The following is a 13,194-nucleotide window of genomic DNA, read 5'->3' as shown; positions in this document are numbered from 1 at the left end:
TCTTGAGTTGTTTTCCCCTTGAGATTCTCATCCATGGAATTATTCACAAGCCTTCTCTAAGTTTATTGAAATTAGCTCTCTAGAAGTCCAAGACTCTAGTTTGACTGTGTTCTATTGCTTGTGCTTCCATAATGTTGAATTCCAATATTGCATTATCACTTCTTCCCAAGGTTCCTATGGCTTCAACACCTTTTATCATTTGATCTCTATTAGTGAGAATTAGATCCAAAATGGCTAACCCCCTAGTTCCCTTCTCTACTTTTTGGGAGACAAAGTTGTCTACTAGGTTTGCCAGGAACCTGTTTGAGTTTCCACTTGGTGCAGAGTTTGTCTCCCAGTTGATGTCAGGGTAGTTAAAGTCACCCATTACTATTGTGATGTGCTTCCTACATATCTTAGTTAGCTGACTAGCAAAAAGTTCATCTATTTCCTCTGTTTGGTTGAGTGGCCTGTAGTATACACCTATGGCAATGTCATTTTTTCCCCCTTTTATATTGACCCAAATGCATTTAAGACAGTTTTCATCATTGTTGTGCTCTATTTCTGTAGAGATGTAGTTATTTCTTATATAGAGAGCAACTCCACCTCCTCTTTTATTTGGTCTGTTTCTTTTAAATAATTTAAATCCCTGTGTGTTCCATGTGTGGGTTTCATCCCACCATGTTTCCGTAATGGCAACAATATCATATCTGCCCTCATTAACCTAAATTTCTAGTTCACTCTGTTTGCTGTTCAACACCACTAACTTTTACATCATTTTGGCAATTCTGTTATGTCATTGTTTATAATCATTTTATGTAATCTTCCTGCACAATCTGAGTATATGATTTACCTGCATAATCTACTTTGATCGTTTGAAGATTTTTTTTAACTTTGGCCTTAATTGCAAGTTCAATAACTTGTTTTTGTGCACCTAAAACCAAGACTTCAGCTTCATTTTTTTTTTGACGTTCCAGTTGTCAGCCGTTGCCAGGTTTTATCTTTATCCACTTTCCCTGATATATTTGTAGAAATTGATTGTATAATGCTTTTTCTTGCCAACATTCTGTTCCTATTTTTATTATTTTATTCTGATATTGATATTTTGCTTCACGTACATTCAATAAGTTCCAATTCTTAACTTGCATCAGTGCTTGTTCATGGCTATCTTTTACATAATCAGCAAATGCGTGCTTTTCTTCTTCAACAGTTTGTTTGACTTGAAGTTAATCTCTGCTCCATTTTGATCTATCAATATCACTATGGAGATGTAATACAAAGGGAATATTTATTAATACACTTGATTTTTGGTACAAACTCTCCAGTCAGCTTATGTTCATTTAATAATTCCAACAGTATATAGCAGAGGTGATGAACCTATGGCATGCGTGCCAGAGGCGGCACTCGGAGCCCTTTCTGTGGGCACATGTGCCATTGCCCCAGCTTCACCTCCCCCCATGACCCCCTCCTCACCAGCAGCCCCCCTGGAGGAATCACCCCTGAGCGTGGCCCACGCAGAGCAGCGCACCCAAGGACATGGCAGACAGGCAATATATACAAGACTCTGCCCTCACGCCCCATTGCACACAGTTGATGCTGCGGGGTGCAGGCAGAGGGTGTGGCTGCCATGGTGCCTCTGGGCTGCCTGGGCAATCTGTGGCGGGCTCTGGAGACGATGAGTGGCCCTGCAGGCAGACGGGGTGGGGGACGGGGTGGGGACAGGCGAAGCGGGGGCACGGCAGGGGCTGGAGAGAGGGTGGGGCCAGTTTTTGGGCACTCGGTCTCTAAAAGGTTCGCCATCACTGGTATATACTATCACAGGTGTGGCCCAGGTATTGCTGTTTTTAATGGTGTTTTCATCATTTAATTGTGTGTTTAGCACTTTTCTCACCCTTTGGATGTGTTCTTTACAAATCAAATTTTTAAATTGTCCATGCTTGATATTATCTAACTGTAAAATGCCCAGATATTATTTGTTCAGTACAATGTTCAGAAGTCACAGATGCCAGTTTCTTTAGCTGGTGTTGGCCTATGTACAGATCGAGTACTTTCCAAGAACCAAGGATGTTGTAATGTATTGTCGTAGTATATGTATGGATCCAAGTGATGTGGTGTTTTATTGAACTGAACATTCTGTTGCTGAAAACTGTTTTTGGCCTTGTTCTCTTTCCTTCCCCATAGTTAATGGCAGTAGTCCATACTAAAGTCAGTTGTGAGTAACCAGTTTTTTAACCAAAACCTACTGAGGGAGAAATAAATTTAGATTGCATGTCATCCCTTCTTAAAATATATTTCAAGTTTTTCTCTGCTCTCCTTTTGAGAGAGGATAGAAGCCTTAGTTACTGGGTTGAAAGGGTGGCTGACTTCTAAATTGCCACCTGCTTTGACACATCATTTTGTGTGAGTTCCTATCCTTGATTTTCTGCTCTTTCACGGAGTTCTTGTCCCCCAGCTTTTGTCCCCCTTGGAATAATTTCCCACTAGCTCTTGCTGGTTTCTCTAGTTTTTGCTTTGCTTCTTGCCTCTGACATTTTTACTCCTGTACATAATGAAGAATTAAAGAAAGATTCCCTGGGATTTAGCTTGAGCCACAGGGAGATAATTCATGCAGTTTTCCTGGCAACATTATGGAAGTGCTGGGAGTCCTCAAGTTACAACCATTCATACAATGATTGTTCAAAATTATGACAGCACTAAATGAAGGGATTTACAACTGGTCCTCGAAAGTCTGACCAGTGCAATGCCCTTGCAGTCACATGAACAAAATTTCAGATGCTTGGCTGCCAGCTTCCATTTACAACTTACCACCAGTTGCATCATCCTGTGCTCACATGTTTGCCATTTGCGACCCTTCCTGCTGGCTTCCTACAAGCAAAATCAAAGTAGTGATGACAATCCTAGTCCCAACTGCACTCATTTTGAGGACTATCTGTGGTTTGACACTGGTATCAGTTTAGTCTATAGTTCTGGAATCCCCAGGTGGTCCCCTATCCAAGTATCTAAGACAGTGATGGCGAACCTTTTAGAAACCGAGTGCCCCAAAACTGGCCCCGCCCCTGCTCCACCCCCTGCCTTGCCCACGCTTCGCCCCACCCTTCCTGCCCGCAAGGCCACTCACTGCCTCCAGGGCCCGCCGCAGATCGCCCAGGCAGCCCAGCAGCGCCACGGCAGCCACGCCCTCTGCCCACGCCCTGCAGCATCAACTGTGCGCATTGGGGCGTGAGGGCAGAATCTTGTCTACACTGCCTGGCTGCCATGTCCTTGGCTGCGCTGCTCTGTGTGGGCCACGCTCAGGGGCGACTCTCCTCCAGGGAGGCTGCTGGTGAGGAGGGGGTCACGGGCGGAGGCAAGGCTGGGGCAACAGCATGTGTGCCCACAGAGAGGGCTCCGAGTGCTGCCTCTGGCACCCATGCCATAGGTTCGCCACCACTGATGTAAGATAACCTTATTTATCTTCTGAGATCAGCTATGTTTGACTAGGTCTTACTGCTTGCTACAATTTATTTAGAAAAGGCATTATTAAATTTCAGAATAAAAGGAATGAGAAACTGGAGAATTCCTATATATTAGTGGAAATCCTTTAAACAGCCACCTTAATTGGAGCCAGTATCTGTTTTTCCCAGATGACCCTCTCATTAGTTGATCATATTTCCTCTTCTTCTCTGTGAATAATCTATAGAAGTCCTAACCTTTTGGAAGTTCATGTGCTGACTCTTAACACTTTTGAAATATTTCCCTGCAGATTTTTTTTTAAATATAGCCTCATCACCAGTGACCCCTTTAAGTTGTTTATAAATGGCATTGCCTTTAATGATTTTAAATTAGCCCTCTACATTTTGTAAAAACTTCTTTGACTTTTCCAGAAGAAATCATATTTTTCTCTGGTAAAGAATAGTTATAATGAATTTTGCAATAACCATGATTAGTACTCTTGTACCTGAAACATGAATAAAATAGCCTGAATATTTCTGTTTTCCCTTAAATATGCCTGTAAGAATGTCGTCATGTGTAACTGCTGTATACTTCTTCTAAACTAAAATGTATCAAAAATAGTCAGTGTTGAATACTTAGAAGAATACTTCCATCAGTGTAAAAGGTGGAAAGAAGCTGATTAAGTTACCTGTAGTTCTAACTATGAGCACGATTGTTGAATGAGAATGGGCGACCTTTGAGGTGAGGTGCAGATTTGAATTTAGAGTGCATTTCGCAGACTTTTTCCCACCAACTGGGAGCCACAATGGACTTGCCTGCTTACAAAATGGCTATAAGCATGGCCAGCCACAAAACACCCATTTATCAGAAGATCAGTGCACTCCCCATCTCTACCATCTCAGACATCTGTGATCCGAAGGCAATTGCAGCAGATAAATGAGATGCTAAAGGTTGGGAACACTCCTTGCAGCATGCCAGCTTCTTATTTCATTCTTCTTGCTAAATCAAATGGGCAGGAGCCATGTAGGAACTGAGAAAGATATTTGGAGCTACATTGGTCCTTTGCAATATTATGGAGCCTCTATTCGAATAGCTTACTTTGAGTGGTACTTTTGTAAAATGGTATAAGCCAATACCATATAGACTTTTTTAAAATTCTCTCGGCTTTTATTACAAAACAATTAACAAATGTACTTATTACTAGTCTTATACCATATCTGTAACAATACTTATCTATGTCTCTGTTTTATTCCCATGCTGTCTGTTGTTTGAACTTGAACCAAGGTCTTTAGCCAACTCCAAGTTGGCTTCTGCCAGCTGTGTTTCAAACTGCTGATGTGCAGTTTCTCATTCTGTACTGTGTGAAAGAAGAAAGATGCTTCAGCAGTGACTGGTTGGTTGTAGCTCCTCAGCTTTCCTGCTGGAGTGGTGCAGCTGTTAGACTCTACTTCTCCCTTCAGCTTCTCTGCCACTAGTTTGGCTGCTCCTCCTTTATCCTCAGTTGCTTGTTGAGCTGATAATTGCTCAAATGTTTCCTTTTGGCTCTTCTACCCAACACAAATCATCTTCCAAATGCACCTACATTCCCACACCCTGGTACTTTCAGCATTTTGCCCTTATAATTGAGACTGGGTGTGGTGCATAGTCCTTCAGGTTGCCATAAAGTTCCCAGGGGAAAAAACAAAGGGAAAGAAATGCTTACGCTAGTCACTGCCAGGTTTTCCTTCCACATTCCTTCCTCCTTTTTAATGGGGGGATGTGTGTCATAGTCTTATTCAGTTCCTTGTCTATATTAGCTCTTTAACATATGACTTGGAGTACTATACTCACTCCATTGTCTGATAAGTAGTCTTCTGGATGTTCTGTTTTCCAGCTTGATGCTGAATAGTAAACCTATATGGCTGTAACAATAGGTACCATTTAGTAACCGTTGAGTTGCTATCCTTCATTTAATAAATCCATGTGAATGCTGATGGGTGGTGATTACTTGAAACTCTCCCCCCATAAATAGACTATAAATTCTTCAATAGCCCATCATAGTGCCAAAGCCTCTTTTTTGATGGTGCTAGTTCTTAGCCAAGTAATGATCTCCATCATCATAGGGCTGCTCCTTGTCCCACTCCCAATACATCAATGTAAACCAGGGGTCTTCAAACTTGGCCCTTTTATGACTTGTGGACTTCAACTCCCAGAATTCCTCAGCCATGCATGCTGGCTGAGGAATTCTGGGAGTTGAAGTTCACAAGTCATAAAAGGGCCAAGTTTGAAGACCCTGATGTAAACTGTGAAAGGTCAGTCAAAGTTGACTCCATATAGGTGAAGCTTGCTTCATAATGCAGTGCTTGTTCATATTTATCTTATTGTGTTTTGTTTTCTGTGTAAGGTCTATAGAAACCTAAGCTTGTTTGGCGAGCTGGGTAGTGAGTCTAGTCTGAGACCCTACCAAAGCTAAAACTAATTTGACTTGTTTCTAGGTTTGGGGTTGGTTTATTTTTGCTAACGCTACTACCTTTTCTATATTTGGTTATGCTTTCCCATTCTGTCCTAAATACATAACATCTGTAAACCTCAAGTGACATTTTTCAGGGTTTATAACTTCCTCTAAATTCGTAAATCATCTTCTCAGCTTTTGCTATATATGTCTATGTCAGTGGTTCTCAACCTTTTTAATGCCGCGACCCCCAACTGGTCGTAAGTTGGGGACTACTCAACCGGTCTTAAGTTGAGGACTACTCAACTGGTGCAGCACTGTTTGCAGAATGGGACTTTTGGTGGGCTCAGCAGGGCAGAGACAGCCTGGACAATTCCTATTGGCTTTTGAAAGCCAATAGAATTAGACTCTATTCAAGAATAAAAGGGAGTAGCACAGCTAAGGAAAAGGGGGAAAAAATGGTGGACTGCATTGTTTGGCGACCCCCGTGAAATGGTCGTTCGACCCCAAATGGGGTCCTGACCCACAGGTTGAGAACCACTGGTCTATGTCATCTAAATACATCTCACACCACCTGATTTGCCCTGGAAGGATTCTGTTCATGAGCTTTTGGAAGGTTGTTGTATCCGATGTAACTCCAAAGGCATTTTTTGTAAGCTGCTTAAAACTCTGAAAAGTAATTGTTTTCTTTTGGGGTTCCTTTTCTAATAGAATAGTATAAACTTTTTTCAAGTTAAGTTTTGTAAGCTATCTAGCATTCCCCAATTGGTCTATTAATTCATTTATGCAAGACACAGGGTAATTATCAAACTTCACTATCTTATTTTCTTTTCTCGTGTTTATTCATAATTTAACTTTCCCGTTTCCTTTGGGTGTTAGGACATTTGGGGAACACAATTCAGTATATAATGTTTATGTTAATCCCAATTCCAATATTTTCTCTATCTCTACAAAGAACAAGTCAGAGATTTCTGGAATAATAATAATAGTAGTAGTAAAGTTGGAAGGGACCTTGGAGGTCATCTAGTCCAACCCCCTGCTCGGGCAGGAAACCCTACACCATTTCGGACAAATGGCTGTCCAGTCTCTTCTTAAAAACTTCCAGTGTTGGAGCATTCACTGCCTCTGGAGGCAAGCTGTTCCACTGATTAATTGTTCTAACTGTCAGGAAGTTTCTCCTTAGTTCTAGGTTGCTTCTCTCCTTGATTAGTTTCCACCCATTGCTTCTTGTCCTGCCTTCAGGTGCTTTGGAGAATAGCTTAATTCCCTCTTCTTTATGGCAGCCCCTGAGATATTGGAACACTGCTATCATGTCCCCCCTTGTCCTTCTCTTCGTTAAACTAGACATACCGAATTCTAGCAACCGTTCCTTATATGTTTTAGCCTCCAGTCCCCTAATCATCTTTGTTGCTCTTCTCTGTACTCTTTCTAGAGTCTCAACATCTTTTTTACATCGTGGTGACCAAAACTGGATGCAGTATTCCAAGTGTGGCCTTACCAAGGCATTGAAGAGTGGTATTAATACTTCACGTGATCTTGATTCTATCCCTCTGTTAATGCAGCCTAGCATTGTGTTGGCCTTTTTGGCAGCTGCAGCACACTGCTGGCTCATATTTAGGTGATTGTCTACTAGGACTCCGAGGTCCCTCTCACAGTTACTACTATTGAGCATGGTGCCACCTATGCTGTACTTGTGCATTTGGTTTTTCTTGCCTAAATGTAGAACCTTGCTTTTTTCACCATTGAATTTCATTTTGTTAGTTAGTGCCCAGTGTTCTATATGGTCTCTGGCTGATATTCCTGGCTTCCTTCCTTTACTATGTTTTATCCCTTTTCTAACTTTTTCAGCTTTCTGGGCTGAATCCTTGGCAAAGGATTCTATCCCTATCTCTGCTTGATGGTGCTGAATCCAGAATCTTGTTGAGGGTGGCAATTGCTCTAATACAACTTCACCCACTATTTCCTACTTGCTGTGTATTTCTGGCTTTAGTCATTTCTTACTTAATCTACCCAATGTACAATTTTCTTAACTCCTTACCTCATACCTAAATAATATAGCTCCCTTAACTCTACTATAATGAATAATCTCTTGAGCAAGAAGTCCTGTAAATGCCCTTGAGCCTTTTCAGTTTAACAGGAAACTAATCTACCCACTCATTCCTCTTTTAGCCATTTGCAAGTTATTGCAAAACATTCAAATGTTATAAAAAGGGGAGTCAATACTTCCCTCCTCTTTGAATTTAGGTAAGTTGACAGTTACATTTCAACACCAAACTAGAGACAGTACACTGTAAGATTCCAGGCTATAGGGCCAAACACTAGAAGACAAATAATATGATTGATTCGTTGATCAATTATGTGCCATCAAGTCTGCATCAACTCTTAACAACCACATATGTAGATTTTCTTCATGACAATTTATCTCTAATTTGTTCTTTTAGGTCTTCCAATGGTGCACGCATTGTCACTGTAAGTGAATCTATCCACCTTGCTATTCGTCATCCTCTTCTCTTTCCTTAAACCTTTCCTAGCATCAAACCTCCTCCAGAAAGCTAGGTCTTCACATAATGTGTCCAGAGTAGGATAATTTGAGCTGCTTATTTGTACCTTGAGTGACAACTTCAGGTTAATTTGTTCAATGTTCTGTTTGTTTATTTTCTTGACGGTCTACAGCAGGGGTGTCAAACTGCCAGCCTGCGGGTGGCAATGTGGAAAAAAGTCACAATACGTCGTGACACGTCACGTGACGTGGTGAGTTTGACACCCGTGGTCTACAGTCAAGTTTAATCTTGCTTCTTCAAAGTTCAATTTTTGGTTCCTTAAGTATCACAAGAAATACCATGGCTTGCACTATTTTGATCTTTGTAAGTATCAACATATCACAATATCTCTTCCTAAGCTTTCATGGGTATACCACCAAGTGCTAGTCAGTGGTGTATTTCTTGACTACTTATTCCTTTACTGTTGATTGTTGATCCTAAAAGGCAGAATCTGTCTACCATTTTAATATTTTCATTATCAGTTCCAAAGCTGGTTGTGGGAATTTGGGTGGTCTGAATTCTATGCTGCATAAGTATTTTGGAGCATTTTCTACAAGAGAGCCAGTAATTGATTCTTGAAGTATATATTAAAATAAAGCTGATAGGTCTCCTGCTTTCTTCTGTGGTTATTGTGATTCTTGGTAAACAGGAAACAGATGAATTATTATCCCTTAAGATCGTTTGTTGTCTTCACATATTGAACTTGATTCAAGACAATCTTTTCTCAAGCCCAAAACCCAGAATGACACATGGCAGTTCTTCCAAGCTGACTTCTTTATCAGTTTACGCCTACAGACAATTTTTTCCAGACTAAGAACTCTGCTATCTGCGTGTATAATATATTCTGTGAACTGTTAGGGAGAGGAGGTCTTCACCCTTCTACCCTTACACATAACATCCAGACTGAGTTGTCTCTTATTCCTCTGGAATGTACCACCTCCATCCTGGGGTTCACCTCCTCGTTACATTCCATTGCACTTTAGAATAGAATAGAGCTGGAAGGGACCTTGGAGGTCTTCTAGTCCAGCCTCCCGTTCAAGCAGGAGAACCCATACCATATCAGACAGGTGACTGTCAAGTCTCTTCTTAAAAACCTCCAGTGATGGAGTGCCCATGATTTCTGAAGGCAAGCTGTTCCACTGGTTGATTGTCCTCACTGTTAGGAAGTTTCTCCTTAATTCCAGTTTGCTTCTTTCTTTGTTCAGTTTCCAACCATTGTTTCTTGTCCTGCCCTCTGGTGCTTTGGAGAATAATTTAACCCCCTCTTCCAGCCTCTCAAATACTGGGATACTTCTTTCTTGAGAGCTTTTGAATGATAAACTGTCTGTGTAGTCCTCTCATAAAAATAAAATATGATTCTGTGGGGTATATTCTTTATTGGCCCCAGTTAAGATTATCAGCCAGATGGACGCATTTAGTACCGTATTTCCCCGAATATAAACCCTAACTGGAAAATAATCCCTAATGCGTCTTTTGGAGCAAAAATTAATATAAGACCTGGTCTTATTTTCAGGGAAACACAGTATCCAACACATCTTTATGTTCCTGATAACAAGAACCCTGTGAATGTAGTCGGTGCTCAGAGAAAGCGATTGGCCCAAAGTCACCCTGCTTCATTCCTTCTGGCAGGGTCAGATGAATGTGTTTCAAATGTCCAAAAGATTTGGTTGCATTGCTCTGCAAGCATTTTAATCTTTTTTTTTTCTCTCCTCTTTTTCTCTATCTTGCTTTTTTTTTTTTTTAAGAGTCCTTGGCTGTGGAACACAAAACAGTGCTGGACTGGTTACCCGTATCAGGTAAAAGAACAACAAAACACAGGTTGCATAGCATGATGTAAAATATTGAAAATGTACAGCCATCCTCTGAAATGGCTGTAAGCTGCCATCTTCAAATGCAACCTTTCACTTGGTTTATTTAGTCTAGATCAGTGTTTTTCAAACTTGGCAACCTTAAGATGTGTGGACTTCAGCTCCCAGAATTCCATATATCTTAAAAATTGCTAAGTTTGAAAAACACTAGTCTAGGTGGCAGAAGGGAGGAAGAGCTGGGGCTTGGGGAAGGGAATCTTTTTTATTTTACCACTGCTTACTGTTGTAATCTCATTTTCTCAATAGTTAGTGAAAAGGTCAGATATCATTTTAAAGAAGAAGCTTTGGAGTTGATAAAGCAGAAGAGATGGGGAAGCTAGATTTACCTCAACTCCTTTGGAGGGAAGGGGATCAAGGACTCTTCCAACCTTCTTAAAAAACACCAGAGCTGAACCTCAATATGTCTGTAATGTAGTGGTGATGAAAATGTGGCCTACTGTGAAGTCATAACTGACTTTGACTAGATTTACAGATTGGTCTGACCTGATAGTAAAAAAAGAAAAATAAAGTGACCTTGAGGAAATGACAGACATTTTCAGTGGGGGAAACCTATGGGATAGAATGAAGGTTTATTGCAATGAGAGTATCTTCTATTTATGTAAATGTGTTCTACTTATTTTGAATCAACGCTGAATTCACAAAAGAATGCCAGGCACTTTCCCCCCCCCCCATGCCTAATCAGAAAGTGTGGAGAACCAAATTTGAGTTGACATCAGAGGGGGAAGACATTAGAGCTGCAGATCCAATAAAGTAGTGATTCTGAATCACCTTCAGCTACATGTAAAACTGGATCCCATCAAACCTTTTAAAAGTTTAACAAGTTTTAAAACTGAATGGCATTCTAGGGAAGGGGATTCTCAAACTTGGCAAATTTAAGACATGTGGACTTCAACTCCCAAAATGTGGGAGTTGGCTGGCTGAGGAATTCTGGGAGTTGAAGTCTACATGTCTTAAAGTTGCCAAGTTTGGGAACCCTCCTGCCCTAAGGTAGTAACCTAGTCACCGACTTCAAGAACTGGGTTTCCTTTGTCTTCCAGGTGCAAGTCAAGGTGCTCATTGTCATCTTTAAAGGCATCTGGGCCTTTATTTTTGGGACTATGTCTCCCAGTTTTGTATCATAGTTTATATTACTGATTGATTGAACCAGCCATGCAGGAAGGAGAACCACAGCAAAACAGTACTCCCCACTCCAAAGCAGTCCAGAAGAATACCATGATCAGTGTTATTGAATACCACTGACAGATCCAGGAGGGCTAGTAAGGTTGGATGAAAGTTGTCCAACATACTTAGGTCCAAGGATGCTTCTTGAGAAGAGAGGCCTACTACCACCTCCCTCAAGAACTTTTCTTCTTTTTCCTAGTTCAAAACAAAGCTGACCATACAGGCAAAGAATATTAGCAGTTATCAAGGAAAATGTTAAGCAAAACAAGCATTCTTGAATTCTTTTATCAACAACAGCATTAGAAGCATTTGTATTTTCTTCACATGAAATTACCTATGTATATTTCTGCTGCCCCTCATATTTTATTTATTTGCATCATGCCTTTATTGATTTTAGCAATAACTCAAAGTGACAAACATATCTAATACTCCTTCCTTCTCCTATTTTTCCCACAACAACTCTGTGAGATGGGTTAGGCTGAGAGAGAGAGGGAGAGGGAGAGGGAGAGGGAGGGAGGGAGGGAGGGAGAGAGAGAGAGAGAGAGAGAGAGAGTGTCACCAGCTAGCTTTCATGGCTAAGGTGGGACTTGAACTCACGGTCTCCCATTTTCTAGCCTGGTACCTGAACCATTAAAATGTATTGCGGATGGTCTGCATATACTTCACTCTGGGCCACATGACTGGGGGAGAGCATTAATGGAACACCCACCAACTTTTCAAGTTATTACACAGCTGCCTCTCTCATAGATATGCGTTTTGGGATATTTTTGGGGGGAGTGATGGAACCAAACAATTTTCCAGCTTGATTTTACTTTGGCAGCTTCTCCCATTACACCAAATCTGGGTGCTTTTCATTTGCTTTCGGAGTGTTAATCTGCTGATAGACAGACAAGAGTTTTGAGTCCTTCACATAATTTCTTTCCAATATTTCATTGGGTTAGAAAAAAATAAAGAAAAGGTACAATTCAAAATATTGTTTTAACCCACTAAATCTCCAAAAGTATTATACAGATGTATGTATTTTAGATAAGGATTTGATTTGTTCCCAAAGTTATTGAATTTACCTTGGTGGAGTTTTTAACATCTTTTTTTTTTTTAAATATTTTCCAGCCATTGACGCCTGAGATTCATTACTACTATATACTTGAACTGGCATACTATTGGTCTTTAATGTTTTCTCAATTCATTGACATCAAAAGAAAGGTAAGAGCAATCTTTTTTGTAAAAACAATTTCTATTTGATAGAGCTGCATAATGTCACTTTGACTGAAACATACCATTAAAATAGCACCGAGGATTGTGCAAAGCATTTGAAACACTAAGTACAGTATCGTCCTTCAAAACATTAATCAGCCTTATCTTTTGCAAGACTTAATGCACCTTATTTTTTTTTTATTCATCACATTTCTACACCTCCCATCTCACTAAGTGACTCTGGGTAATTTACAACAGCATAAAAGTGATATAAAAACAGAAATATAATAAAGTTAAATGTTGTTCCCAACTATTTCAACCTCTGTGTACATGCATAGTTGCTTTATTTTGTTGACAATCTCCCCCCCCCAAAAATATTGTCTTTGTGCATATATAAAAAAAGTAATTGCTTACATACTTTCCAAAGCACTTCTTATGAATGCTTTGCACTGCCCTATTAGCAGCATCTTAATTCTAATTATCCAGGACAATATAAATTTAGTGTTAAGACTGTAACTGTGAATGGTTATTATATTTTCAAAAAGCAATATACAGTCAGATTGCATAATCTACTAGCATTATTGGACTA

At 40.3% G+C, this 13,194-nt stretch overlaps 1 protein-coding gene and 1 long non-coding RNA gene across 5 annotated transcripts in view; one reads left to right on the top strand and one right to left on the bottom strand.

Moving 5' to 3' along the window:
* LOC120318132 overlaps positions 1–10,655 on the bottom strand; it is a 35,451-nt gene extending 24,796 nt beyond the window's left edge. Inside the window, exons 1-2 of one of the 2 annotated variants that reach the window (XR_005559419.1) lie at positions 10,577–10,655; positions 2,785–2,844 (exon numbers count right to left, since the gene is read on the bottom strand). This is a non-coding gene — a long non-coding RNA (uncharacterized LOC120318132). Of the gene's footprint in view, positions 1–1,097; positions 1,297–2,784; positions 2,845–10,576 lie in introns of those variants that run through there. The other variant, XR_005559420.1, reaches the window with a different exon arrangement.
* CERS6 (ceramide synthase 6) overlaps positions 1–13,194 on the top strand; it is a 119,478-nt gene that overhangs the window by 80,703 nt on the left and 25,581 nt on the right. For all 3 annotated transcript variants that reach the window (XM_039365444.1, XM_039365447.1, XM_039365445.1), the window contains exons 5-6: positions 10,128–10,178; positions 12,522–12,614. In XM_039365444.1, coding sequence (XP_039221378.1) covers positions 10,128–10,178; positions 12,522–12,614 — 144 coding nt within the window. The remainder of the gene's footprint in view (positions 1–10,127; positions 10,179–12,521; positions 12,615–13,194) is intronic.

Source organism: Crotalus tigris, unplaced genomic scaffold (assembly GCF_016545835.1).
Source record: "Crotalus tigris isolate CLP2741 ecotype Arizona unplaced genomic scaffold, ASM1654583v1 scf7180000020074.1721668, whole genome shotgun sequence".
Taxonomy (NCBI): Eukaryota; Metazoa; Chordata; class Lepidosauria; order Squamata; family Viperidae; genus Crotalus; species Crotalus tigris.
Note: the sequence above shows the minus strand (reverse complement) of the source record. Positions and strands in the feature narration are given on the sequence as shown.